The following is a 27,388-nucleotide window of genomic DNA, read 5'->3' on the forward strand; positions in this document are numbered from 1 at the left end:
AATACTCTTTCCAGATACAATGCCCCAGCTCTGTTCTTTTTTTTAAATCCCTAAAGCAAAGCTCTAATTCTCACGCAATGTCTGTGGTTCAGTGGGGGTGAACGATGGGTAATTCATGCTAGGAATTTGTGTACGTTGTTGTACGTGACAGCAGCAACATGGGTGTAAACAGTAGAAAATAAAACTTTATTTAATAAAACTGTTTCAGTTGTGTTGGAAAAATAAAATCGGATATTAAATGATTTCTAAGATTATTTGTATAGGTTCATCATAATCCTACAAAACCCATCCTGAGAGGTTGTGGCAAGAGGTCAAACGTAATTATAATTTAGTGTTTAATCCTAAACCTGTTGAGGAACAGGGACCAGCTTAAAGGTGCTCAGTTACGCGACTGACACCGGAAAGAATAGGAAAACAGCAGTCTCAGGTAACGTCCCAGTCTCCATCCGAAGTAGCATAGCTCTTTATAATTTTTTAAACTGTGTGCTCTGTCGGCCACAAAGAGATCACACTTCATTTTTGAAAGATCCTTTTCAGAAGTAAGGGTTTCCATTGTTTACTTTCTGAGTAAGTGCAGGAAGTGCATCTTATTTAGGCCAGGATCACAAAGCCAAATGGCTACAGGGAGACAGATAAAACAGAACCTGCAGGACAGGAACAGTGGTCATCTGGAGGACATCTCCTCAGGGACTCAGACCACTGTGACCATAGAAATGTGGATCCAGTGTTGTCATACATGATTTTTTTTCCCCCAAGAGAAGGTGGAAATAGAGCTTTTTATGGGAAAGCTTGAACTTTCAAATGCTCTTGAATGACCAGTGTGAGCCACGGGAAACATCCAGACTGCCGGCTTTCGAACTGACTGACTTCCCAAGTACAGCCTTGGACGTTTAAAGGTTAACATAAAGGGCATTAGGGGTATGTTCTAGGATTTAGCTGTCACTTCTAATTTGCACTCTTGGGAAGAGAAAAAGGTAGAAAGGACAGGTAGGGGTTATAAAGATCTCTCTTCCACCAACATTTAAAAGGTTTCTCCGTTCTTGTGGGGAGTGGCTTTGGAAGAGCTGGTCTGTTTGGAGACTGGTCTGTGCCCGAGTCTGTATATTTTCCATATGCCTTCTGTTCCTTAATTTTTGAAGGAGGGCAGTAACAGGGGAGATTATAGAACTTGGCCTTTGGGAGCTCAGGGAGAAGGAGTAAGATCTCTGGAGAATCATGATGCCTAGGATTAAAAATAAGGATTTTTTTTTAAATGGTTAGGGGCACAGGGGAAGGCTACTATTAGAGCAAGTAGTTGGGGGCCTAATTTTTGCAATATTTATAGAGTAGACTTAATCTAGACAGTTCTCCAGTTCCATATTTTCCCCCTTTGTTTAGGAAGTCTAATAGATCTTGTATTTTTGCCCACAAAAACATCTTTGCATACAGAGATGAACACAGTTGATACACTGAATACACAGTGACGCTGTAGACAAATGAACTATATTACAGCATTCCTGGCATTCGTATCCTGGTTTTATCTGATTTGAGGGGCCTGAGCCCCGATTTAGGGCTGGCCAGGGAGCATCACTCTGAGACTTCCACTGGGGGCTCTTCAGAATATCCAGCAAGATCGTTCCTGGAGCTGCTGGAGGCCACAGAAATCAACACAAGGGCCGAGCTCAGCCAAAAGATGAGAAAACGGCCCAGGACCACTTGTAGACCTTTTGGATGATGGGGGCTTTAGGCATGGCCCGAGCCGGAGACAGTGCCCCTGTTCTCCCCTGTAAGGTAGTTGTATTGGGTTTCTGGTATTTGCTGACCTTGCTGGCTACACTCCGGGTTCAACACCAAGACAGGGATGCCCGCCCCTCCCCAGCCACGTAAATGGATTTGGTTTTAGAAACTTGGAAGTACCTTCTGAGGTAAGGATAGGAAGTGAAATTCTAAAGTATATACACCTGCTTGAGGGAAGGGCCCTGTATTTTCATTAGCTTCTTAACCTTGTTATAAGTGAATGGAATCAACCCTTTTTCATTACCTAACAGCTTGTTTACCTTCAGTAGTTAGGTGGGTAGGAGGACACTAGCCAAGTGTAAACATTTGCTTCTCATGAATGTTACTCTCTCTTGATTTTACACTCTGCTATGCTATAGCGGATAATTAGGAGGACCAGTAAAGTCCCTGTATAGGTCTGTCTTTAAAAAAAACCAAAAAACTTTTGTTTAAACACTGATGTAGTAGATAGTTATTTGCATACCTAGTTACAGAAGTTTATATGGGGGCTGAGGGTGGGAATAATTGACCTAATTTGGAATTCAGGTCATTTTTCTTCTAGAAATATCCTACCTGTTGGAGTAGATTAGATAAGGAACAGCTGAACTTTAAAAATAAACTGGATTAAAAACTGGGTATCTGCATTTATGTTCTTTTTCATAACTATTTGCTGGAGTTTAGCATTTAAATGAAGACTACAGCCTACCTGTAATTACAATTCCGTATCACCACATGTATTCTGTGTTGCTTTTATTTAATGAAAACTAATTTCAAGTCTACAGTAAGCTAAGCTGAATACAAAGTCTTAGTGAAGGAGGCCTGGTGGTCTTATTTATAAAAACATGGCTACTGTCCTTTGGCCTTAAAACTTCAGGAAAGGCACTTCAAACGGCTTCGTGTTTGCATGTTTCAGTGCCAGAGCGTAGGAATAGACCCTGGCGTCCACGGTCAGATGTTCTTCAGCTACCAGAGCTAGAGGAAGCAAAGGATACAAGTTAGATAATGAAGTTAATCAAGGACAATGCCCCTTATCAATCAGTCCGTCTTTACTGAGCTACTACTATGTGCCAGGTCCTGTGCCGGATGCCGGAGGTAAAGTGGTGAACAAGACATTTTCTGCCTTCAAGGATCTTACTCTAGTGAGATAGAAGATGAAAGGATATATAAGCAGGATTACAGTTCGAGCAAGAGACAAGAACAAGAAAAAAGCATAAAGGCAGAAGATCACACATTCGAGATGGTTTTATGTGTTAAAACAGCAACAGAACTAAGTTTGTAGATTGATTTGTTCATTTATAGCTCGTTCTAGGGCTCAGTGGTGATTCTTCAGTCCCTCAAAGAGGGGTTCATCTGTCTTCTCCACTGCTAGGGAATACGTATTTTCTATCCACAAGTTAAGCTGTGTGCACGACAGGACTGGAATTCTAGCAAGAATGAGGTTTGAGGGGCGCCTGGATGGCTCAGTCGGTTTAGCGTCTGCCTTCGGCTCAGGTCATGATCGCGGGGTCCTGGGATCCAGCCCTGCATCGGGCTCCCTGCTCGGCGGGGATTATGCTTCTCCCTCTCCCTTCCCCTGGTGGTGCTTACTCTCTCTTTCAAATAAAGAAAATCTTTTTTTTTTTTTTAAAGAATGACGTCTCAGAATCTTACGCTGTACAGTGGGCTTTAACGAGAACTTCTGTGTCGCTCTGGTGGAGGTGATCAGACTTGGCATCTGTCACTTGTTTTCCTAGCCACTAGTGCAGGAACACGCTCAGAGACATGCTGATCCTGGAAGGCAGGGTTAGGTCCTCCTCTGTGCATGGTAGGTGCCTGGTAAGTGTTGAAAGTTATTCCTTAGAGCAAACAACTCAAAATACCTTCCCAAATGTTAACTTGTTGAATAAATGGTTTGATTGCTGTATTTTGATTCTAATAAAGCTAGGAAAAAGGGTTCTTTTCCCCCTTCCTCTTTCTACAGATCTGTCTCTGTCTTCCCCTCTTCTAAGGCTAGAAGGAGGTGAAGTTGGACGGAAGGGAGAAGGAAGTTAGTTCTTTGAGAGAATACTTCTGTAAGACACACGGTGTCTAACATTTAAGCCCTTTAGTGCCAACATTATCTTGTTTAATTTTACTGCTGCCTCCTCAGAGACGGGGGCTACCCCTCGTCCTGTTTTAGGAGAAAAGCCGGGAGAGGCTGCGAAACGTGTTCTGGTTCGTGACTGATACACGGTCGGCTGAGGGGACCCAGGCAGACGCGACAGACTCCGAGTTGTGCTGTCCGTCACTGGCAGCGACAGCTTTCTCTGAGTAAACCGTGGCTTGCTTTGGTGTGAGCGTTTCTAATCTGAGACCCTGGTGCTTTTTACCTCAGGCCTAGTTTTTATGTTTTTTATCTTATTTTATTTTTTTTTAAGATTTTATTTATTTATTTGACAGAGAGTGAGCATGAGCTGGGGGAGGGGCAGAGGGAGAGGGAGAAGCAGGCTTCCCGCCGAGCAGGGAGCCCGATGTGGGGCTCGGTCCCAGGACCCCAGGACCATGACCTGAGCCGAAGGCAGACGCTTAACGACTGAGCCACCCAGGCGCCCCTCAGGTCTAGTTTTTAAAAAGGTAAAGTAGGAAGGAGTGCTTTCTGGGAATTCTGAAATCACAGTCGTTTTTGGAAGCTCATACTTAAACTTCTAAAACAACACAGACATCAGAAATAAAATTGTAAGCCACTGGTTCTTATAGAAGGAGAGGAAGAGAGAGCCCTCAAAGCCTCAGGTCAAACAGTGCTTCAAGTTACTTTTCGAAGTAAAAATTTTAAAACATTCAAATTAGGAAGATTATCTGTTTCTTTTTTTTGTTTGTTTGTTTGTTTTATTCTTATGTTAATCCCCATACATTACATCATTAGTTTTAGATGAAGTGTTCCATGATTCATTGTTTGTGCATAACACCCAGTGCTCCATGCAGAATGTGCCCTCCTCAATACCCACCACCAAGATTATCTGTTTCTTTACAAATGAGTGAATGGGGCCCTCCCAGCCGGGCCTCTGTCTGTCTCCAGTACAGTACCTCCTACTGTGGTTCCATCAGGGGACATTTGTCCACATAACCTTATTTAATTTTTTTACCAGATCCCTAGGAGATGGCTTGACCAGGAATTACACGACCAGTGATTTACTAGGGGTCACACCGGTAGTCTGATTCATTATATCAGCATATTGCTCTTCCTATACCTCCATCTTTGCAGAAGGAATAGTGTTAAATTCTCCTTTAGCTTCAATCCTGCACAGAGAACCATCCAGCAGGTTAGCATCTTGGAGGATCAGCTAAGAGATACCTACTTAGGCCTCTGCATTGCCATGGATTAGAGATTTGAGGTATAGAGTTTTGGCAAATCTATAGGAATATCATCCTGACTCTTCTATAGAAAAAAAAAAAAATCCACACTACTGAAAGCTTTCACTTGACGTAGAATGTTTTGCTCACATTTTCAAACTCTGCCACCCAGAAAGGAAAATTACTGTTGGTGAACTGCAGTTGTACAACAGTTTCTAGGTATTTGACTTTAATGAGGAAGACTATAATTACAGAAGGGGAATTCTATTTAGTGCCCCACTGGATGGGGCTGAGGATGGGGAAAATTGAGGAAGTTGGGGAATAGTCTTAATGCTTACCATCAAGTCTCTTCAGCAGGTCATTCTTTGGTAAGGAAATTACTTCGACAAATTCTAAACAAACAAAGTGCAAGTGAAAACAAAGCTGAAGAATAAGAGGGCCTACCAGAACACCACCAAATGCCTGCAGCCATTTCCACCGCGCTAAGCCACACACACGGTCAGCCACTGCTAGCTGGGTAACATACCTCCTTCTCCTGAAAACAGACAAGAGGGACGGCGTTAGAGCAGGGCCCGCTGCGGTCAAACACCGCAAGGCTTTTGTGCAACACACACCGAGAAGGGCGGAAGAATTCAACAGAAACCTGGGTCTCTACTAATTTGATCTGGGTACGTGGTAAAAAGCATTCCAACAGTGCAAAATTATTGTTCTCCAAATCAAATGTGTAATAGCAACATTTAAAGCATGTTCTAGGATACACGACACATGCATTTTTAAGTTGTTAAAATACACACAATTCACCATTTTAACCACTTTTAAAGGTACAGTTCAGAGGCATTAAATACATTCACGCTGCTGTGCAGTTATCAGCATTATCCTTCTCTGGAGCTTTGTCAGCCTCACAAAGAGAAGCGTGGTAGCCACTAAGCAGTGCGTCCCCATACACGCTGACCTCTATTCTACTTTCTGTCTCTATGAATACACGGATTTTAGGTAACCTCATATGGGTGGAAGCACAGGATTTACGCTTAAAAATTTTTTTTCTTTTTTAAAGTGAGCTCTACGCCCAACGTGGGGCCTGAACTCATGACCTGGAGATCAAGAGTCGCATGCTCTATGGACTGGGCCAGCCTGGTGTCCCTATTTACACTTTTTTGTCTGGCTGCACTAAGCACTCGGCACAGCGTTTTAGACTTCATCCTGTTACGGGCTGCACCAGCAGGTCTCTTTAAGGGCTGGATGCTGTCCTGCTGTGCATCAGCTAATGGACACCTTTCGGGTACCGTGAGGGCGGCTACGAGAACGCTGGTGTGCAAGTGTCCGGGTGAGCCCCTGCCCCTGCTTTCAGTGCTTTGCGGTGTAGAGCTAGGAGTGGAACTGCCGGCTAATGGTGATCCTGTTCACCTCTGAGGACGGCTCTTGCACTGCATGTCATACGCGTATTAGCAAGTTTGAACCGAGCATTTAGAATCAGCTGCAAAGGGACTGGAACATTCAGGAGCACGTGAGGCGGTGAGAAATGGAAGAGTACGGCTGTGACACGTGACTGTGTGTGTGTGTGTGTGTGTGTGTGTGGGTGTGTGTGAGATCACCACCTGTAACGGGGTGGGAGACGACATGGACAGACAGAGGCATCAAAGCTCGAGTCCAGACTTGCTGAGAAATTAATAATAGAGCCAGGAACCTCCTACACGCTTCTCTAAGTACGGAACCCCATGAAGACTAGTCAGCTGCTGTCTGCTCACAATAATCTATGCCATTCTTAAAACACACGAAGACAGAAATGAGTGATTCTGAAGATTTTCACTGTTTACTATTCAGATTTGTGGCTCATACTACCATGTGGGCATAAACTCCACACAGAAAATACGTAAATATTGTTAATTTGACATTTTATAAAAGAAAGCATAAAGCTCAGTAAGCGTTGAAAGAAAAATACTAAAGGACCCAAGATTAGGAAAAGGGCCTGGAGTACTGACGAAGGACCTACAAGCCTATTCTGACAAGCCAGAAACCGAATCAGTGGCAAGTTAAACGGTCTTTAACGCAACAGAAGCACCTTAAACGTATCCACTGCACACTCACCTGGCTTTGGCTTAGGCCTCACGTTTTCAGCATCGTCCCCGTTAATAGTCACTGTCACGATGTGTGTGGTACAGTTTGTCAAACCTGGATCCATACATACAGCTACGGAGAGAAGCGACAGATCACCTTGACAGACACTAGTCACGTGCCACTTCTTTCATTACTTAAATGTCTTCGGAAGAAACCTGGGCTCGTGATTCATAGTTAACACAGAACTCGTGCAGGCCAACGACGGTCGACCCGATCCGCTTAGTGGAGCTGCAGGACCGCCGAGCATACGCGTAGCCAGCACTCGAACCGTCCCCCGAGTTCCTAAGTGTGCTAAGTCTGAGGGGTTAGGTGGTACTGCCATGCTGTCAACTCCTGTCACCACAACAAGAAACAAACTCTAGTGAGGTGCTTGGCACATGGATGAGGTAAGAAAGCATAAAGCTTAGGACGTGGGAAACTCGGGAAGGTAACGGATTTCACCTTTCTGCTCCAGCTTCAGGGCCTTCTTGGTCAAACTGGCTGCCCTGCGGAGGCGAGGCTCACGGGTAGAGGGTGACCCAATCTAACTAGGATTTCTTGTCAGTGAATTAGCCAAGACAGAAGCCATCTGAATCCTGAGCATGAAGAACACCCGCATTATCCTTTACACACACAAGAATCTACGGCTTGACTAGTTTTCAAGAGTCTGTCCCCTAGCGCACACCTGGACAGCAATACACACCTGGAGAACACTCGGCAACATCGCCCTTGTAGCCAGTTTCTTCCTCAAGCTCCCGAAGAGCGGCTGCTTCTGGGCTCTCATTATCATCGATGAGCCCTGGAAGTTCAAACCATTTGTGAGGTGGGCTAGGGAAATCCAGGGTTTTGGAACCTCTCCTTCTTCTAGTATAATTGCGGTTGAGCTACATGAGAAGAACCAGAGGACTGTGGAACGTGGTTGTACAGGTACAACTGACTGAGGTTTGGAACTTTTTTAAGAAAAAAGGGCGAAAGAAAAAACCCTAGGCAGATCGAATAGGTTCCGGTAGCTCCCATCTGTTCGTCTTATTTAGACCTCAACTGTTCCCACGAGTGTCTCGGCACTTGTGTTCTGCAGCCCGGAAAGCGCAGATTCCTGTGAGAAGTGGCTCGGTGGTGTTGGCCCACTGGCCTCGGTGACGGACCCAGCTATGTGCCCCCGCCCAGGAAGCCTGGCACTCTTTCCAGTTTCCTCAGGTCACAGTGTCACCTACTTGCTTTCCTCCCTCGCAGAGCGATCCTGCGGCCTGGACAGAAAGGCCGGCATGAGCATCACCTGCGAGGGAGAAGGCTGGGAGGCTGGCGGACTCGAGGCAGCTGATAGGGAGGCCAAGTGGGGAGGACCACAGAACTTGGATTATTTTACTCGAAATAACGCAATGAAAAAGTAAAATACAGCCTATTCTGTTACTTTTAAAGTTATTAATTCCTCCAGTGAAATGGCTGGTAAATGAGAAGGAAAGTTGGTATGCCTTCTCATGGGCTGGAATTTCAAAGTACAAAACCTATACCGCTAATGATAAATAAATGAGATCTAATCTCTTCAGATGGGAACAACCCAATTAAGTCCTATGATGCCATAAGAGCTTCAAATTCTGGATAGCTCTACTTAACCGTGCAACTCAAGAGAATATTCTAAGAAGCAACTCAAGAGAATATTCTAAGAAGTCAGGACCGTTTCCCTAGCCTGTGTACATATAGGAAGATCAAGATGTCTTTTCCCTTCATAATTTTTGGAGTTAAGAGTCTGACCTCGTTATTACTGTGAGTTTCTGGTCGGAGGCAGATCGCTAGTGATAGAAAATGGAACTCAGTTGACAAACTAGGGAAACGCAATTCCTCAAAGAGAAGTTAGAATGTTGCTGAGAGGTGGCCGGGAAAGGCCAGGTGGGACACTACCCTTGCCTTGCTCTCAGGCTTAGCGCGTCACCAGAACATGACCGGGGGCAGCTCGCTGCAGGGATGCTTCTGTTTTACTTAAAACCACAGGGACAGGTGAAAGTGTTCAGGGTCCACGCGCTGCAGTGCTCGGCGCCGGGCCCGGCGGTCCCTCGGTTCAGGGACTCACCTGCAGGGAATTCTAGGCAGTAGCCTCCCATCGGTGGCCGGAACTGCTTCACCAGAACGATGCACTCGTAATGAAGAGTCCGCTGCAGCACCGGGATGACCGCCACGCCTGTGAGCAGGAGATCAAACCAAGGGAATCCCTAATGAAATGTCCGTGAACATTTAGCACAGGGTCAAGGACTCATTCCTGCCTTATGCTAACCTCTGCAGAGGCCCATTTCTCACCCTGCAGCAAGCCAGACCGCGGGGGAAGGGACAGTCATCTATGTGTGCTTGTACGTCCTTGAAGCAATGAATCAAGTCAGTCTTGCTGTTTATGGTAAACGCTAGCTACACTGGATTTGATTGTTTTAGGATCGAGGACCTTTTCTCCCAAGAGAGAAACCTTTTGCATGGCCTTAAAACATAGGCAAAATCCCACTGTGTTCTGGAAAACACAAATTGCCTACGGGGAGCTCTTGGCTACTCCCTTGCCCCCAACTATCCCCACAGGCAGAAACAGCAGCTGTTGCAGCTACTCTATGTACTTTCAGTAAAAACAGACAACAAAATGAAAGGGAAAAACAAAGACCTACTGCCCAACCTCCCCTAGATCAGAGGTGATTTTCAGGATCTTTGCAGTCAAAGCATTTGTGCGTGGAAAGGACAGTGAAATGAATGCATAGAATAGTCTCCTAATTCCATTTCCTCATCAGCTTATAAAGCAACTGGTCCATCATAAAGTAGGGCCAAATATTTTTCCAAATTAAAGGCTTTCACCTAGGTCCTCTGAAGAGAATACAAAGGATTTCGAAAAGTCATATCTAGACAACAGTATGTGGCTTCAAGTTATACTGACTTATATTTGGCTCTAAATATTAGTATACCTGCCCCTCAAAATATTGTACTGAGCCGAGATAACAGGAGCCAGAATTATTTATAAAGAAAGCCTGACTGGGATGCCTGGGTGGTGCTTTGGTTAAGCGTCTTGATTCTTGCTTTCGGCTCAGGTCGTGATCTCAGGGTCGTGAGATCAAGCCCCATGTCAGCACGGGGTCTGCTTAAACTCTCTCTCCCTCCACCTGCCACGCTCTCTCAAATAAATAAATCTTTAAAACAAAGCCTGATTTAGTCATATAGCAATGCAAAAAGCAATAGTAGGTTTAAAGATTAAAGATCATAATTGAAGAGAACTGCTCTGAGGTCTTGGTTAAAGTAAAAAGAACCCCGCCTCCTGCAATAATGCGCAGTGACTTCCTTCATGAAGAGCTGTAACAGGTTTGCACTCCTACCATCAGCCGACTGTCCTTTCCTGGTTGTACGTTTCACAGTTTCCCAAGTTCTGTTCAGGCAGAGAAGAAAAAACAAAATCACTGGTGTTACAGAGGGGGAATGTCCTTGGGTTTTCGGTCCACAACCAGAACTTTCAAATGCAAAGCATGCAAGTGTTCTAATGATAATGGTCAAGAAGACCACAGCCATACACGTCTGTACAGGAAAAGCCAACTGTGCTTTCCTGTAGCTCCTGAAAATTTTTCCAAAGAAAACATGCCGCCCTACATCTAACCCTCTGATGCTATCTAAAGAGAAGGCCTGTTGTTCGCTTGAGCTGCCTTTCAAATCGTCCACTGGAAATATTTCAGGTTGGATCATAAATCTACAGGTGAGCAGTCAATTAAGCTACAAAGCTACCGAGTGGTCTGTGCAAATTACGCCCCTATGAAAAGTCCAGTCTTTTTGCTAAGAACAAAAGATATTCTGCATAATATGAACTCCTGAGATGTTATTTACACATGACCTAAAATAACAATTTAAGAAAGCAGGACCATTTCATTTATTCATTGAGGAATTACTAAATTTAGGTAAGTGCTCTCTTCTGCATGTGTGAGATCTATCTTTACCTAAGGGGAAAATGGTCCACAGAAGAAAAAGTGAGATGAGCAATGGCAGGTTCCTGCTCCCTTTCCGTGGTTAGCTGTTTCTTTCTGGGGAAAGCTGTCCTGAAAATCCAGTTATTGCTACAATTGTGTCAATTGTGTTTGAAGGGGAAGGACACGTGAGGGAAATTCCCCTTCACTCTCTTATCCCTTAAACAGAAAGGAGCAGTGCTAAGAGATGGGAGTGAAGAAGCAGATCAACTTTGGATCTAAGAGAAGTAAGACATCTGAGTGGCGCTGGAGACTAGGGTAAGAAAGGCATCAACGTCTGCCTCCCCACAGAAGAGTGGGTTTGAGGAGATGGGCTGCCCAGAGGGGCCCTCACACTTTTGACCAGCTTGTCCTTAAGGGTTGGACTGTGCCACATTTCTATGGAAAAAATCTAGCTATTTAATCTAGTGAAAAAAACAAAACAAAAAAACCTTTCTGGGGGCACCTGGGTGGCTCAGTCAGTTAAGCGTCTGCCTTCGGCTCAGATCGTGATCTCAGGGTCCTGGGATCGAGCCCCACATCGGGCTCCCTGCTCATCGGGGAGTCTGCTTCTCTCTCTGCCCTTCCCCCCTGCTTGTGCTCTCTCTCAAATAAATAAATAAAATCTTAAAAAAAAAAAAAGAACCTTTCTGTAAACTGTAGATCTTTCGGTATTATGCGCAAATTCTAATGGCAAATGTGTCAAAATGAACCTACGAAAACCAAACACTATTATGACAACTCACAACTGCCCAACATTCCTGTTAGTAACAAGAAGCCAACCAACAAGCAATTCTGATCAGTAAACAATACAGACTGCAAGAGACAAAACACCTTTTGGCATAGCTCTCTCTGCTACCTCTTAAGGTTAGTTGTAAAGACTGAAGAAGACAGTGCTGAGGAACACTGAAGGTGCCACCCCAAAAACACTAGGAATAAGGGAAACAAAAAGAGTAGCATCATTACAGTGGTTAAGATGAAGTAAAATAACCAGTAACAAGCCATGAATCATGAGCAAGGAAATATAAATGCATTTATAAGGAATCCTAGATCAGGAATGCCCCATGAGAGCTCCAATCATCTTCAAGGGACTCTGAGAGACAGACATTTGATTGAGTCAGAAAATCTTAGTCTCTGCCTGCCTACCAGCTAACCCCATAGCCACAAACTCCTTGAAACTGTTCTCAGTTGTAAAACTAGGGCATTAAGAGTAAGTTATCTCAAATGCCTCTTGTAGCTTTCGAATTCTGATTCTAGTTAAGCTACTCCAGTTTTTGAGTCTTTGTTATAGGAAAGCCTGTTTTCCCAGGACATATTGTTAGCCTAGTCAACAAACACAAAAGGCAGGAATGGCAATAAAGGATGACTTTGGCTCGGTCCTGAATGGCCATAAAGGGGGATGCTGCCAGCAATTCTTACACAACTAAAATCAATTCCATATCTTTATCCACAAATAACATGGTGGCACAAAGGATTTTCGAGCTGCTATTTCATCCTTACCAACATGCTTATGTATCAGGTACCAGATAAAACATTTGATAAGTTTATACATCATGACCTATGGGAAAGTCCAGAGATTCACTCTGCAAAGCCTGACATTCTGGTACAAAATGTCAATGTGTCTGGAAAGAGCTCCTTGGAAGTCATGGGGAAGACGTCCACGTGCAAGAACAGAGGTGAACATGCTATAAAGGGCCATGTAAGCATGGTATCTGGTAGGCTTTCGGGTGCCCCCCTCAATACTGAGACAGACGCCCTGGAGGTGAGACCTGGATGCGAATATTGTGATAAAAAGCCTCCAAGTGATTCTGATGCACATCCCTGTTAAGAAATGCTGATGGAGGAAGATAAGTCAGGTGAAGAGATGAGCTGGTGCAAACCAACACGTACTCTTTTGATCAATTAGTGTTAAGGGTTGTATCTGTTACAAACTTAAACAACTTTGTAGGGAAAAGAGAGTCAAACCATATCACTACAAATTGGGTTCTAATCTGTCTACATTTTCACAAATACAAGTACATTTGAGCATATTGTGTTCCTGAAGGCTTGGGCCTGGCCACATTTCTGTATTCCTATACCCGCTAGTAATTTCCTACTTAGTTCTGCACATCAAACTCACATAAATAAGTGTTCTGTATGCTTTCCCTGTGTTGGACTGCAGTGTGCCCAGTTTCTTACTTTCAGGTTTTAATTTAATAGTGCTTTGGATAGCTTAATGTTTCCTGCAGCTCTCCAACACTGGCCCTTATTAATACTTTTAATAGTTTAGTAAATGTAATTAAAGTGGTCACAGTTATTACTGACAAGTCCGCATACTTTCACAGGGATGATAAGATATATTTTCTCATGAAGAAACTCTGTGATCTGATCACTTAGCAAGTGGACTTTTTATATTAATTAATTTATATCATGTAATCTGGATACTAAATTTAATTATATTTTTCTATTTTCTCATTCACCACTTCATTCCTTTTTATATTTCACTAGGGAAATGCTTAATCTATTTTTAACACATTTTTCTCTGATAGTTAATTATAAAATCAAAAACTTCCTAAACAAAATTTGGAAAACAGAAAAGGTTTACCGCACAGCTGCCTTTAATATTTTGCCAGCTTCCCTTCTAGCCTTTTCTTAAATACATTATTTGGAAAGAATTTAAAAAGCATATATACCATTTCCTATGTTGTGAACAACTTAATCACTTTTCTCATATTGCTAGCTTGTCTTCAGAATCTGCTTTGTAGATGACTGCAGAGATTTTACCAAATGAATACACTAAAAAATTATTTCCCCCCTTTCAGATTGAAGAAGAATTGGCACACAATATTGTATCCGAGGTGTGCAACATAGTGACTCAATAATTATATACATTACAAAATAGTCACAAGTGTAGTCACCAAAGTTGTTACAATATCATTGACTATGTTCCCTCATACTGTACATCATATTCTCTTACGTTGCACTATAACAATCATTTCCCAATTTTTAAAATGATTAGGGTGCTTTCAATTTGTTGTCTTTTTAAATTTTGATGAACATTTTTCATGCACAAACCTGACTCCAAACAGTCTCAGGAATGGGATTACTTAGGTCGAAGGGTGTCTGTCATATCTTTATGTCTGGTACATACAGTGCAATGCTTTGCAAAACTTTTTTTCCCCCCCAATTCACATTTCCATGAGCAAGGTGTAAAGGATGTAAGTTTTACCTCAAACCCAGCACTATTCCCTCCTTAATCCTTCTAATTTACAAATTAAAAATTGGTGTGACCAGAAGGAGGCAGCCCAGATGGCTAATTATTCTGCTGCTTTATCAGCTTAAGTGAGGCTGGACCCAAATTTCAGGTTCATAAGAATCTCCTCAGGGAGAATGGTGTTAAAAATCAATTCCTGATTAGTTATTATAACAAACTGACAATGTAATTTTATTCAGAGATTATAAGCGATCCAGACATTCTGACAGAAAGCACTGAATTAGAGTTTTCATTTAAGACCAAGTTTATAATGAGGAAGCTATCAGAGTTTATGTCAAATGCTAAATGGAGACCCGACTGAGAACCCAAATACTGCGCATTTTACAAAAGGGAAAAAAAATCATTTACCTTATTTTCCCAGTAGGATCCATGTACGTTGTTTTTTCAAGCTTGACCCATTTTCCTTCTGAAATTAACTAAAAGGAGACATTAAGTTGGGAGATTTTCAAACTGAGGATTTTACTTAGAAGGTTTGTTTTCTTTCAGATTTTCTCTGCCTGGCCCTCCCGGTGCTCACGTGCCCCTCCCAGTAGTTGCAGGAAGGTTTTCAGTTCAAAGTACAGAAAGTTTTTTTTCTGAAGGGTGTTCAGCTTCTTTCTGGAGTTTGGGAAGTGATACTGAGAGGTGAAAAGAGATGAGAGTTAAAAAACGGGGGGTGCGGGGAAGTGGAGAGGGAGGACCAGGAGTGAGGGGTTTTCGGGGACCTAGTGTTCTATCCTCTGAGCTGGGTGCTCATCACAGAGGTGTGTTTCGTGGGTAGAGAATCCTCAGTTGTGGTTTATAGTCAATGACCACACCGGAAGGCTGACTGAGGAAACCATGTCCAACAACCGCATTTCTAGGAACACGTGGGTTTCCCACCCCATCCAAGACAGGTGGCCCAGGATCGTTCTGCCTAGACATTGAGTTTCAGTTACCTGGACTAACTTACCTACGGCACTATACTGAACTGACAGAAGAGATTCATTGCAGACATAAAGCAGTAGCCTTTTTCTCACTATCCTATCTTTCACTTCTGGCCAGCAGCAACCTAATAATTATCAGCAGATCTATTCACAGACAACATGGAAAGATTTTTAAATCATAAACAACTGCAGGAAGATGTCAAGGTCAGAGTTCCAAGGTGAAGGATTTAAAATTTATCCACTGCAATGGTTCCTGCAGAAAGAGACTTATTAAAAGCTAAACCAAATAACATATAACACATACATTAGTTCTGGAATTCAGACTACAACTAACAACTTAGATTCTTATTGTTCTTAAACATATATATTGAGACCATAAACAGCTAACTAAGACGTAATAATTAGGTATGAAATGTCTAAACCCTGAAACTCACGTATGACTTATTCTTCTACCCAGGGAAACTTTTAATAAAATTTTGAGAATTTTTGTATCAACAGCCCAAATCCACTTTAAAAACACTTCACTAGGGGCGCCTGGGTGGCTCAGTCATTAAACGTCTGCCTTCAGGCTCAGGTCACGGTCCCAGGGTCCTGGGATCGAGCCCTGCATCGGGCTCCCTGCTCAGCGGAAAGCCTGCTTCTCCCTCTCCCACTCCCCCTGCTTGTGTGCCCTCTCTCGCTGTGCCTCTCTCTCTAATAAATAAATAAAATCTTTAAAAAAATAAAATAAAAACACTTCACTAGTACATATAATTAAGAGATACATTATTGCTCCCACACAAGAGCAAAATGTCCCTGAGTCCTAAAAAGGGAGTAGGAACAATGTTTAAGAAACTGTGTTTAATAATTGAATACACACACACAAAGAATTAAATATAAGCATTTGAAACAACAGTTTCTACATTTCATTTAAACTCAGCTCTGTGTGGGGAGGGGGCAGAGAAGAGAAAAACAGTTTATACCTCCTCTGAAATAATAGACTGTTTGGTATTTTGAGAAGGATCCGCTGGTTCTTGGTTTTCCATTTTCAAACTACTTAGTCTTTATAGTCCTCAGGCAGGAAGTTCACGCTGTAAGATAATAAGATTTGTTTAGGCTACATTTATTTTTCTGAATTAAACATTTGTCCGGAGGCCATCGCTCAAAGTACTTAAACGGTGAAAAACATATCTGATGTCGTCAATGCTGCTTTCCTCACGGGAACCTGGGAGGACTGCCCCAGATGGAATGTCAATGCCAAGGCCCCAGGAAACAGCCAGGAAAGAACGTGCAGCCATCCCAGTCAGATTCAGCCCACGTTAACGAAACTCCTACTGGGCGGGAGCTGGGCACTTACACAGACATTCTTGGATTTTTCTGACTCCAAATTTAAAAACTTTCCAAGGGGGAAACAGTACAATAATTGTATACCACTCCCCATTCCCACCCCTTCACCACTGTCCCTTATCTACCCTTGACAGCTAAACTGTAAGACTTGTATGTGCTGCCTGTTTCTACCTCCCATATATCTTTTTTTTTTTAAACTTGTGGTAAATGGATATACCATTTTAATAATGTTAAAATGTGCAGCTCAGTGGAATTCAACACATTCACATTGTTGTGGCCTGTTCACTTTAAAGCTTCAACATGTATAAAAGAGTTGTGCAAGAGTTGACTGGGAGCACCAGCTCTGTCGCGGAAAGAGCAGGCCCCATCCCGTATTGTACCCTACTCCAGTCTCTCTTCTTGGCTTGTTCTCCTGCTTTTTGTACCGAGTGTCTGAAAATCTTTCTCTGCCCTCAAAGTGGACTGAATAACCTGGCTGCATATAGAAGTATGGGCTGAAAATCACTTTCTACTGGAAATATGGAGGCCTTGCTCAGTTGTCTTGCTTCGGGTATTGGCTGTTGTGACATCTGAAGCCATTCTGATTCCTGATCCTTTTCCTCTCTGGCCTATTTTCTTTCTCTGGAAACCTGTAGTTATTCATGTCTTCGTGTTGATGTTACTGTATTGGGAACTCAAACAGGTCCTTCCTTTTTTTATTGAAGTGTAGTTGACATACAATATTATATTAGTTTCAGGTGTGCAACATAGTGGCTCAACGTTTACATATATTATGAAGTCATTGCCACGAAAATCTGGGTACCATCTGTCACCATATAAACTTGTTATGATATTGTTAACTATATTCTCTATGCCGTACATTGCATTCCCATGTCTCATTTATTTTATAACTGGAAGTTTGTATCTTTTCTGTTTTTTTTTTTTTTATTTTTGAGAGAGAGAGAGAGCGAGCACGCATGTCCGCATATGAGTGGGGTAGGGGCAGAGGGAGAGAGTCTCAAGGAGATTCTCCCAGCTGAGCGCAGAGCTTTATCTCACAACCCTGAGATCATGACCTGAGCTGGAATCAAGAGTTGGATGCTTAACAGTCTGAGCCACCCAGGTGCCCCTGTAAATCTGTACCTTTAATCCCCTTCCCCTGTTTTGTCAAATGGGTCCTTTCAATCTGGAAACCATACTGTGCTTCTTTATGGGGAACTTCTCTTGAAATATTTCACTGATAATCTCCTCCCCTCTATTTTCTGTGTTCTTTCTTTTAGGAACTGGTATTTAGCTGTTAGACTTCCTGAACCGATCCTCTGTCTTGTGTTTTTCATTCCTATTTTCTGTTTCCTTGTTATTTTATCTACAGTTCTCAGTGGCTACTCCAAGGCTTTACTACTCTTAAGATCTGTGGTTCCCTAACCTACCCCACCTCCTAATGTTTGCTACAGGGAAAATACAGAGTATCAACATCAACCCTCCTACCAAATGTCTTGGAGGAAAGAGTGTCTTTGCTCTATTTTTTTTTTTTAAAGATGTTATTTATTTATTTATTTGAGAGAGAGAGAGAGAGAGAAAGAGCACGCACAAGCAGGGGGAGCGGCAGGTAGAGGGAGAGGGAGAAGCAGACACCCTGCTGAGCAAGGAGCCCGATGCGGGGCCATGATCCCAGGACCCTGGGATCATGACTTGGGCCAAAGGCCACCACTTAACTGACTGAGCCACCCAGGTGCCCCGCTCTGTTTCTTCTGAGGCCTAAAGTAATAATGAAACTACCCATCTCATTTGCAATTTTTATCCCAGATGGCAAACATCCTCCATCCTAAAACACACCCAACAAAACACATTTAACCTTCTCATAACCCTGTTCTTTCCTTCCGCCTTCCTGGACTTCTTGAAGAACAGATGATACTATTGAGTGTATTTACTCAGCCCAGTGCAGTCTACTCCTTTACCATCCCATCCGCCCATCTACTCATCACCCCCAAGCCAGAAATAGAAGTAGCTCCAATCCCTTATTCTCCTTCACCACTTATAATTTATCCATTATAAGTCCTAAAAATTCTGTCTCAACATTTCTTAAGAGTGTCCTATCCTTACCATCACTGCTCTGGCTGAAAACCTCCCACCTGGGATGAAATTTCCAAAACCATCTCCTGGACATTAGATTTTTATGTTGTCCAGTGTTCAACACTGCTCACAGTTGTGTTGGTATAGAAACTCCCTAAAATCACCGCTGAATAAATGAAGGAAGGTGGGATGCCTGGGTGGCTCAGTTGGTCTTTGGCTCAAGTCATGATACCAGGGTCCTGGGATTGAGTCCTGCATTGGGCTCCTTGCTTAGTGGGGAGCCTGCTTCTCCCCCTGCTTGAGCGTTCTCTCTCTCTCTCTCTGACAAATAAATAAAATCTTAAAAAAAAAAAAAATGAAGGAAGGAGTAAAATGAATCTGGCTGGGTAAGTCTAGACAGCCATTCTGTTCCTAAGTAAATTAGGTTAGTTTGGGGCCTGCTTAGACTTATTTTGAAGAATAGTTCCTTGTCTACTTGTCTTTATTTGACTAACTTAGTTTAACTCAATTTCAAAATTTTCTTGGCACATAGTTAAAGAGATTCACACTTCCTGATTTCAGAAGTTACTATAAAAGACACAGTAATCAAGATGGCGTGGGTACCAGCCTAAGGACAGACATATAAACTGATGGAATAGAAAGTCCAGAATTAAACCCACAGATTCATGGTCCATTGACTTTCAACAAGAATGCCACCATTCAAGGGGGTAAAGGGTAGCCTTTTCAAGAGATTGTTCTGGGCTTAGATATATACATTCATGAGAATGAAAAAGAACCTCACAGGTACCTGGGTGGCTCAGTCAGTTGAACATCTGCCTCTTGATTTCAGCTCAGGTTGTGATTTTGGGGTCATGGGATTGGGCCCGGCGTCAGGTTCCAAGCTCAGTGCAGAGTCTGCTGGAGATTCTTTCTTTCTCTCTCCCTCTGTTCCTCCCCCACCCCCCACTTGCGCACATGCACCCTCTCTCTAAATAGATGGAATCTTCAGGGAAAAAAAAAAAGTGAACCTCTACCTAACACTGTATATAAAAATTAATTCAAAATGGATTAAAGAGCTAATGTAAGAGCCAAACCTACAAAACTCTTAGAAGAAAGCATACGTGTAAATCTTCATGATCTTGGGTTAGGCAATGATCTCTTAGATGTGACACATAAAGCACAAGCAACTAAAGAAAATACAGATAAATTGGACTTCCTCAAAATTAAAAACTTGTGTGCTTCAAAGGATACCATGAAGATAGGGAAAAAACAACCCACAGAATGGGAAAAAAGTTTGCAAATCTGATAGAACTGTATCTGAAATATGCAAAAAACTCTTAAAATGCAATAATTAAAAATACAACCTAATTAAAAATAGCCAAAGGACCTGAATAGACATTTTTCCAAAGAAGACATACAAATGGCCAATAAGCCCATGAAAATATGTTGGGCATTTTTAGCCATCAGAGGAAGGCAAATCAAAACCACAATGAGATACCACACTTCATCCCTATTATGATGATTATAACTATAAAGACATAACAGCAAGTATCAGTGAGGATGTAGAGAAACTGAGACCCTCATATTCTGCTGTAAGGAATGCAAGATGGTGCAGCCATTTTGGGAAACAATCCTCAAAAGGTTAACGACAGAATTCCCATACGACGCAGCAATTTCATGCCTATATATACCCAGGAGAAATGAAACATATACTCTCACAAAAACTTGTACACAAATATCTGTTCATGACAGTATAATTCGTAATAGCCCCAGAGTGGAAACAACCTAAATGACTATCAGTTGATGAGTGGATAAATAAAATGTGGTATTTCATTCAATGGAATAATATTCACCCATAAAAAGGAATGAAGTACTGATGCATGCTACAAAATGGATGAACCTTGAAAACAATATGCTAAGTGAGAGAAGCCAGATACAAGAGGCCAAATATTTTAAGATTCCATGTATATGAAATATCCAGAAGAGCAAATCCAAAGATACAGAAAGCAGATTAGAGGTTGCCAAGGGACTGGGGGGAAGGAGAGAATAGGGAGTGACTACTTATGGGTATGGGGTTTCTTTTTGATGGAAAATGTTCTAGAATTGAATAGTGGTGATGGTGACACCATCTGGCAAATACACTAAAACTACAGAATTTTACAGTCTAAGAGCGTGAATTTTATGGTATGTGAATTGCATCTCAATTAACAAACACCTTTGCAGTCTTAAAAATCCCCAAGAGACAAATAATTGGGTTGTTGAAAGTCATGTTAGGTCCAAAGGTTGATCACACCTAGGAGACTAGTTCAAGGAGCTCTGCTTTGGACTCAACAGGCTAGTCATGTATGCATGGCATTCCTGTACCCAAGTGACCATTTTACTGTCCTCTGGGTGTATATTTTGCCTGATACTCAACACATACTTCTGTTGTAAAATTAACTGTATTTCTGTTGTATCATGAAGATGTAATCAATACTGTTGCTTGCAGATTATTTTGTGGGCAAACCTAGGAATTCAATTTCCAGTAAGGATTTCAGCAAAGAAGCAAAACTTGAGGCCTTAGGGAAGAAAAAAATGACGTTACGCTAAAGACGTAAAAACCACTTAATGAAGATGAGAGAAAGAAACATGTATACATTTTCACACTCATTTAAACCATGAAGAAGTATGCACAAACTGTATCAATGTTCGTAAAAAATGAACATCGACTGTATCTAGGTAGCTTGGCTAGAGCACCCTGTGGCAGAGGGGCTGGGAGTGAAGTTGTGTCCTTGGTGCTGGGAAGGCAGCAGTGGACTGCACAAAGGCCCTGTCCGCCAGGAGCTTACTTTCTGGTGGGAGGAAGGGGAGAAAACAGAGGAACAATATACAAAATTTATGTGGGAGACGCTAAGTTTTACAGAGGAAGATGAAGAAGGATAAGAGTAGAGAAGGTGTGGGGTGGGGGTTGGTATCTTTAGAGCATCATCATGAAAGCCCCCTTTAATCTGGTAACTTCTAAACAGAGGCTTGAAAGTAATAAAACAGTAAGCTATGTGGGTATTTAGACTAGCCAGTCATTTAGCATATTGACTATATGCCTATAGCATAAAAGGCAGTTATTCCTGGTAAACTTTTAACTATCACTGGTTTATATATGACAAATAATTTACATTGTTAGAGGCAATCAAAGTAGTTTGCTGACCCAGATGAAAACTAACCATGTAATCAAAGGTTGGCTACTGCTCACTGCCTGTGTGGTCTCCACACCTAGATAAAAGAACTTTCTCTACCTAGATTTTTATCTTCCAGATTTCCATTCCCTTCTATTAGGAACATATACATCACAGAAGGAATATTTCCTCTGCTTTTAATTCTGTCACTTAAGAGAAAACTTTCAGGCAACCAAGGGACCCCATTTAGTGCACAACGTAATCGGTTTACGATTTAGGTGCAAGATGCTTGGGTTAAGTTAAATTTGGACCTCCTTTTGAAAAGTTGTATTTTGACCCCAAATAACTTTTTCTGATGCCTACCCAAACTTCTTAAAGACAGAGAACTGCAGGCCTCAAAAGTATATGCACCACCTGAAGTTCTTGAAGAGTTAGATCATCTGTAACTTTTTCTGTTAAAAGGGTTCCTAATCTGGACTCCCAGAAAGTCTGGACAAAATGAAGGTTGTCCCCCCGTCCCCAGGTGAGTATCTTTGGTGGCAGAAGGGCCACTAGCTCCTTCAGATTTACATACAACTTTAAGACATTTAAATTATGTGCTAGGTCCCCTTATCTTTATATCTTTATAGCTTCCTTCAGATTGTCAAAGGGATTGTTGACGGCCAAAAGGTGAAAAAGTACTATTCTGAAGGATGGTCCCTCAGATCTACTACTCTTCATTTAACCAGGTTAGTTAAACTCCATTACAACACAGTCTCAGTAATTAGAAGATGGATTTTTGGTCAGCAAATGTTAAGCTATAAACAGTTGTTTCAAACAGATTGTATTAAAAAATATTTAAGCTAGAATGTTAGAGAGCTAGAAAGACAACAAACTACAGACATAAATTACAAAAAAGAAAAAAAAAGTGGCAAGCAGGGCTGGGCCTCTCCAGGGTAATTACTTGGAATGCAATCAGCCCCAAGAGGCAACAGTATTTTGTAGCAATCTGCTGACTGTAATATAACCAAAAAGTGTGGTTAAAGGGTGATTTCAAAATATATTCTTTATTCTGAGATTCCCAAAATGTTCAGGATTATAAAAGCATTTCAAAAATACTACTGAACCAGAAAAAGAATATTATTTTTAGCACCATTTCAAAACTGTAAGCTAAATGGTGCCATTTGGGGACCAGTCCCTCCAAGTAAGGCAGGGCAGAAAGAAATGAAGCTCCAATGCATGCTGCACACTCCTGTCTCAGTTACTGTGATAGAGCTTTCCTGAGCTGACTCAATGCTACTTTTAGATTTTAAAAGTAAAGTGTAATTTAAATTTTATCCACTTCATTAGCTGGAATTTCAGGTCATCTACATTTTGCTGCTAAGCTGCTAATATGTACATGTTATACTTAAAATACTACCTGTGTACATAATGTTGTGTTCAACTGTTTTAACTCACATACTGTTTTATGTGGTTTTAGTTTGGTCTGAACACTGAAGGTCTATGATGTGTTAGCTGTATGATTTTTCCAGGGCACCAAAAACTCTTATAAGGGAAACATCACAGGATTCTTAGAACTGCCATACAGTGGTAGGCAGGAGGTTAACTGGCTTTATGAGGGGAGTTCAAATGCTTGGGAAAAAAAATACACACACACACACACATACTAAGTGCAAACTGACCCATAATCCTGCCCTTGGGGACTTCATAGTTCAACTTGCAAAGGATCAGAAGGGTAAATGCCTATTATAGAGATAATGTAATACCAGGGTGTTTTAAGTGAGCAACAAATCACACCCACTTGGGAGGCAGGGAAAGTGGTAGACTTTGAAAAGGCTACTACTAAGAGGCCATTTGATATTAAGATAGGATTTAGATACCAAGAAGACATAGAAAGCATTTCAAGAAGGAACCACATGAAAAACAGAGACACTAATTAGGGGAAGGGTTGAGAAATTATAGTAGAGTTTGGCAAGCTCTGTGGTTCTCAATCGTCCCCCACCCGCCGAACAAACCCCGTATGATGGATGATGTCAACATATGCAAACACATTTCTAAGGGCTTACACAGATTTGGCTGGATGCCTGCCCTCTCCCCCAAATTTGCGGGCAAATAAAGCACCCAACAACTCTAACTGGCATGCCACAAGCTCTTGTAACTATGTAAGCTCCTTCCTCTTGGGGATAGCATTTACAATTCTCGACTGAAGGGAGGAAGAAAAATGATTATTTTTTCACAATCTTGGGTATTTCAGTCCTAGTAACAACAGCTGGATTCAGGTTAAGGGGAGCGGAGTTTGCACTCAGACTTCTCATTATTCAGTTATTACCATATTGGAATCCCTGCAGTTTGCTGACATTGCAAAGTGAAGCAAAAAATCACAAGAAATAACACGCTGGTGACTCTCTCCCAGATAAAAGTATTGTCAACATCATTTATGCTCAATCAAATAAAAGTTGTAGAAGCTCACATCATAAGCAAAGCTTCTGATTGACCAAGGTCAGGCAGTTGAAACAGTTTAATAATTGGATTGAGAAATTTCCAATAAGGCATTTTGAAAGAAGTTAAGTGGGAGAGGATTAATTTTTGCAAAAAATAACTTTATGACTATGTAAAGTCAAGCATTAAATGCTTAGGCCTGTCCAAGATGCCATTCCACATTCTTTCAGAATAATTACACAGAAAAGCCACTTGAGTTATAATAAACAAGTAATCAATTAGTATAGTTATATTTAATGGTCTTGGTTATAATCATAAAACTTTTAAAAATTTAATTTTTTTTTTTTAAGATTTTTATTTATTTGTTTAACACAGAGAGAGAGAGCACAAGTAGGCAGAGCAGCAGAAAGAGGGAGAGGGAGAAGCAGGCTCTCCGCCGAGCAGGGAGCCTGATGCGGGGCTCGATCCCAGGACCCTGGGACCACGACCCGAGCCGAAGGCAGCCGCTTAACGACTGAGCCACCCGGGCGCCCCCCAAATTTAATTTTTTTAAAGATGTTTTGATCATTCCTTCTTTTGTACCACTTATGGTAAAATTTTGGTATCCACATCGAATGGATCTACTTTTAAGTGAACTTTCCTTTGCTGACAATTATCCTCAGATAATTAAGACTTCCTGTAATTTGTTAATTATGGAAAGCCCCGAGTTTCTTTTCTTTTCTGGCAGATATGGGGTTGAGTGAGCAGAGAGGTAACTAACATTTTCCTGAAATTACGCTACTTGGTGATTTATAATCATTACATTTAGTTTGGGTTGTGAACTAATTACCCTTGGGAAGGTTAACTGGTTACAGCCATATAATAATGTGACCAGTAAAGAACCTCTTGCAATAGCCCAAGCAAGAGATACCATAGGTTTGGCCTAGGGTGGTAGCAGTGGCAAGGTAACAGACTTAATTCCTTGCATATGAAACTTTATTACTTGTCCTAAACCAGCGTCTAGGGAAGGGGTTTTCAAAGCTAATTTCAAGATGTTCTCAAAGGACATTGGGGCATCAGGAGAAAGGGGTAGTACGGTGGTCAAATATGGATACACGGGAGTTTGAGATGTTGGCATGATATCCAAGTGGATAAAACCAGCAGGTAGATGGAAGTATTAATTTAGAAGGATTAGTCATGTGGGATTCAGGGCAGGAAATGTTTTTCATTATTTAATTTAGAATTGCCCAATAAACCCCCTCCCCCACAATCATTTAGCTACTGATATTTTTAGGCATGCATGAGAAAAAGCAACTATTTCCATTGTTGTAAAGGTTTTATTGAAGAAACTTGAGAATAAACACTTCATGGCTAAGTGAAGAAAAGACAAACATGGTGGCTAAAAAATAATCAAAGGGAATTTAGCTGTATCCATTCAAAATACCTGAGCATCTGTTTGTAATGTTGATTTATTTGAGGCTAGTTAAATGTGTAACTAGTTAACTAAAAATCAACTGTAATACTAAAAAGTCACCGAACTCAATTCTAAAGTATACAGCCCGAATAAAAGACATCTGTAATAAATTCTGGCCCTGTAGTGTTTATATTTAAGTTTACAAACTTGGCTGCTTCTCTACAAATAACCAGTTCTGTATTAATGCTTTGCAGCTGCCTCAACCTCTACACTCAAGTTTCCTGGGCTGTTAACATATTACTCCTTCCAGAAGGACTATATTCCCAGTTTCTACTTTCTTCTATACATCTATTAATTCCTATCTTCAACAGAAAATACCTTAACCCTAATTCACCTCATCAGTGCTAACATTTCCTTCAGCAGCAACCTGTTTATTTCTAGGTCAAATCAAAACGGACATTTGGAGTGATCCTGCTTTAGGTCTCTCTTAGATCTGGCAGTCTGGCACGATTCTCCCAGCATATATGGAATATTGCTTCATTTCCCCCTCAAAACAGAAAGGACTACATAATCCTGGATCTCAGAAGTACTTAGGAAAACTACTGCCGCCCCTCCCCCAGCATACACTGCAACATTGTAATTTACCTCTGCTTTGGAAAATGTATCTTTAAAAACGATGCTCCCAACTAAACCACTTAGCCAGTAACATTTTTGAGAAAAACAAACCATGAAACTCTTTGGGGGAGGAGTTTCTAACTCCAAATAGGCAGAGGATCCTGTAATTACCCTAATGAATACTTTTCCAAAGAGGCCTGTAGTCGGTGGGATTTCCACCTCTTTCTAATCTAAAACTGCTTAGACAGACCAGAGAGTGTGCAGTTTTAACGAGATACCTAAAATGTGTGCCCTTAGACGTGACGGGGACAAGCCCAAGGCAAGTTACTCAGCAGCTAGAACCTGATTCTTCTGAAGAAACAAACAAAAGTGAACTTTTAAAATATTCTATTGTCTGCTTGCCATCTGATACATCATCACGGAAGGAATAAGGAAAATAACAATGATGGAGAAAAGAGGGAAAAAGAATGATACTGCAAATTTCACTAGGCTAGAATTCTTCCAGTCTTATGATTCCAGCATGGCCCGGCTACTGATACAATCTGGCTGTATTTTTCCAGGCTGCTACTTTGGCAGGGCTGGGATAAATGAATTTCACGCTCAAAGGAGTCACCTCTCCCCTTTTTGTCGGTTTCCCCCCAATTTATCTCTCCCTTCTACCTTCAAAGTCGAACTCTCCAGGAGCGGACCGACAGGATTCTCTCTCTCTCTCTCTCATAATCCTCTTCCACGAACGAAGAGGTGCCATTCCCCCCTCTGCAGATGCTTCAACCACTGCACTCCCATGAACAGGTACCTGCGGTGTTTCCTGCTTTCTCTACTCCGAAGAGCCCAAGCTCTTCTACCCCAGTCTCTGGTTTTCTCTAAACTGGCCCTCCTTTCCGCCCCCTCGCTTTCCGGGACTCGAGCCCAGTCCGCAGACTGGGACACGCGCGCGCGGCTGCCCGCACGCACCAGCTGTGCTCCCTCCCTCGTCCCCAAAGAGGGGATTGTACATGATTGGCCCGCGCCCAGTTACCTACTCCAAGGTGTGGGGTGAAGGGGAGGGTACTCCTTTGGGGAGGGGGACGAGAGAAGAAAGCACGAATCCGAGGCAGCAATCTCAGAAGACCGGGTGCTACTGCTTCAGGCACAGCCGCACCTCGCGGTGATAAGAGGATGTGCACTCGGCCCCTCCCGGCACC

General features: G+C 42.1%; 1 protein-coding gene and 1 long non-coding RNA gene across 2 annotated transcripts; one reads left to right on the top strand and one right to left on the bottom strand.

Moving 5' to 3' along the window:
• Nucleotides 1–2,490: 2,490 nt before the first annotated feature.
• On the bottom strand, nt 2,491–27,388 carry NUDT5 (nudix hydrolase 5). The gene is made up of 10 exons (XM_081820585.1): nt 27,227–27,388; nt 16,232–16,339; nt 14,713–14,780; nt 10,497–10,546; nt 9,227–9,334; nt 7,862–7,957; nt 7,150–7,251; nt 5,591–5,599; nt 5,403–5,456; nt 2,491–2,727 (listed from the first exon to the last, which is right to left on the bottom strand). The coding sequence occupies exons 2-10, from the start codon at nt 16,292–16,294 to the stop codon at nt 2,618–2,620; spliced, it is 660 nt and encodes a 219-aa protein (XP_081676711.1). The 5' UTR covers nt 16,295–16,339; nt 27,227–27,388; the 3' UTR covers nt 2,491–2,617.
• On the top strand, nt 21,640–25,759 carry LOC145721643 (uncharacterized). The gene is made up of 2 exons (XR_014145469.1): nt 21,640–22,301; nt 22,408–25,759. It is a non-coding gene; the product is annotated as an uncharacterized LOC145721643 (long non-coding RNA).

The sequence above is a fragment of the Leptonychotes weddellii genome, chromosome 5 (assembly GCF_054177405.1).
Source record: "Leptonychotes weddellii isolate Sample4059 chromosome 5, ASM5417740v2, whole genome shotgun sequence".
NCBI lineage: Eukaryota > Metazoa > Chordata > Mammalia > Carnivora > Phocidae > Leptonychotes > Leptonychotes weddellii.

What these genes read in the sequence shown, in the direction of transcription:
- NUDT5 (XM_081820585.1), bottom strand. Translation starts at nt 16,294, where the DNA reads ATGGAAAACCAAGAACCAGCGGATCCTTCTCAAAATACCAAACAGTCT. An exon ending in AGTCTATTATTTCAGAGGAG is followed by an intron (nt 14,781 to 16,231) that starts GTATAAACTGTT and finishes GTCTCCTTTTAG; the next exon opens with TTAATTTCAGAAGGAAAATG. An exon ending in CCTGCTGAAGAGACTTGATG is followed by an intron (nt 2,728 to 5,402) that starts GTAAGCATTAAG and finishes TGCTTCCTCTAG; the next exon opens with CTCTGGTAGCTGAAGAACAT.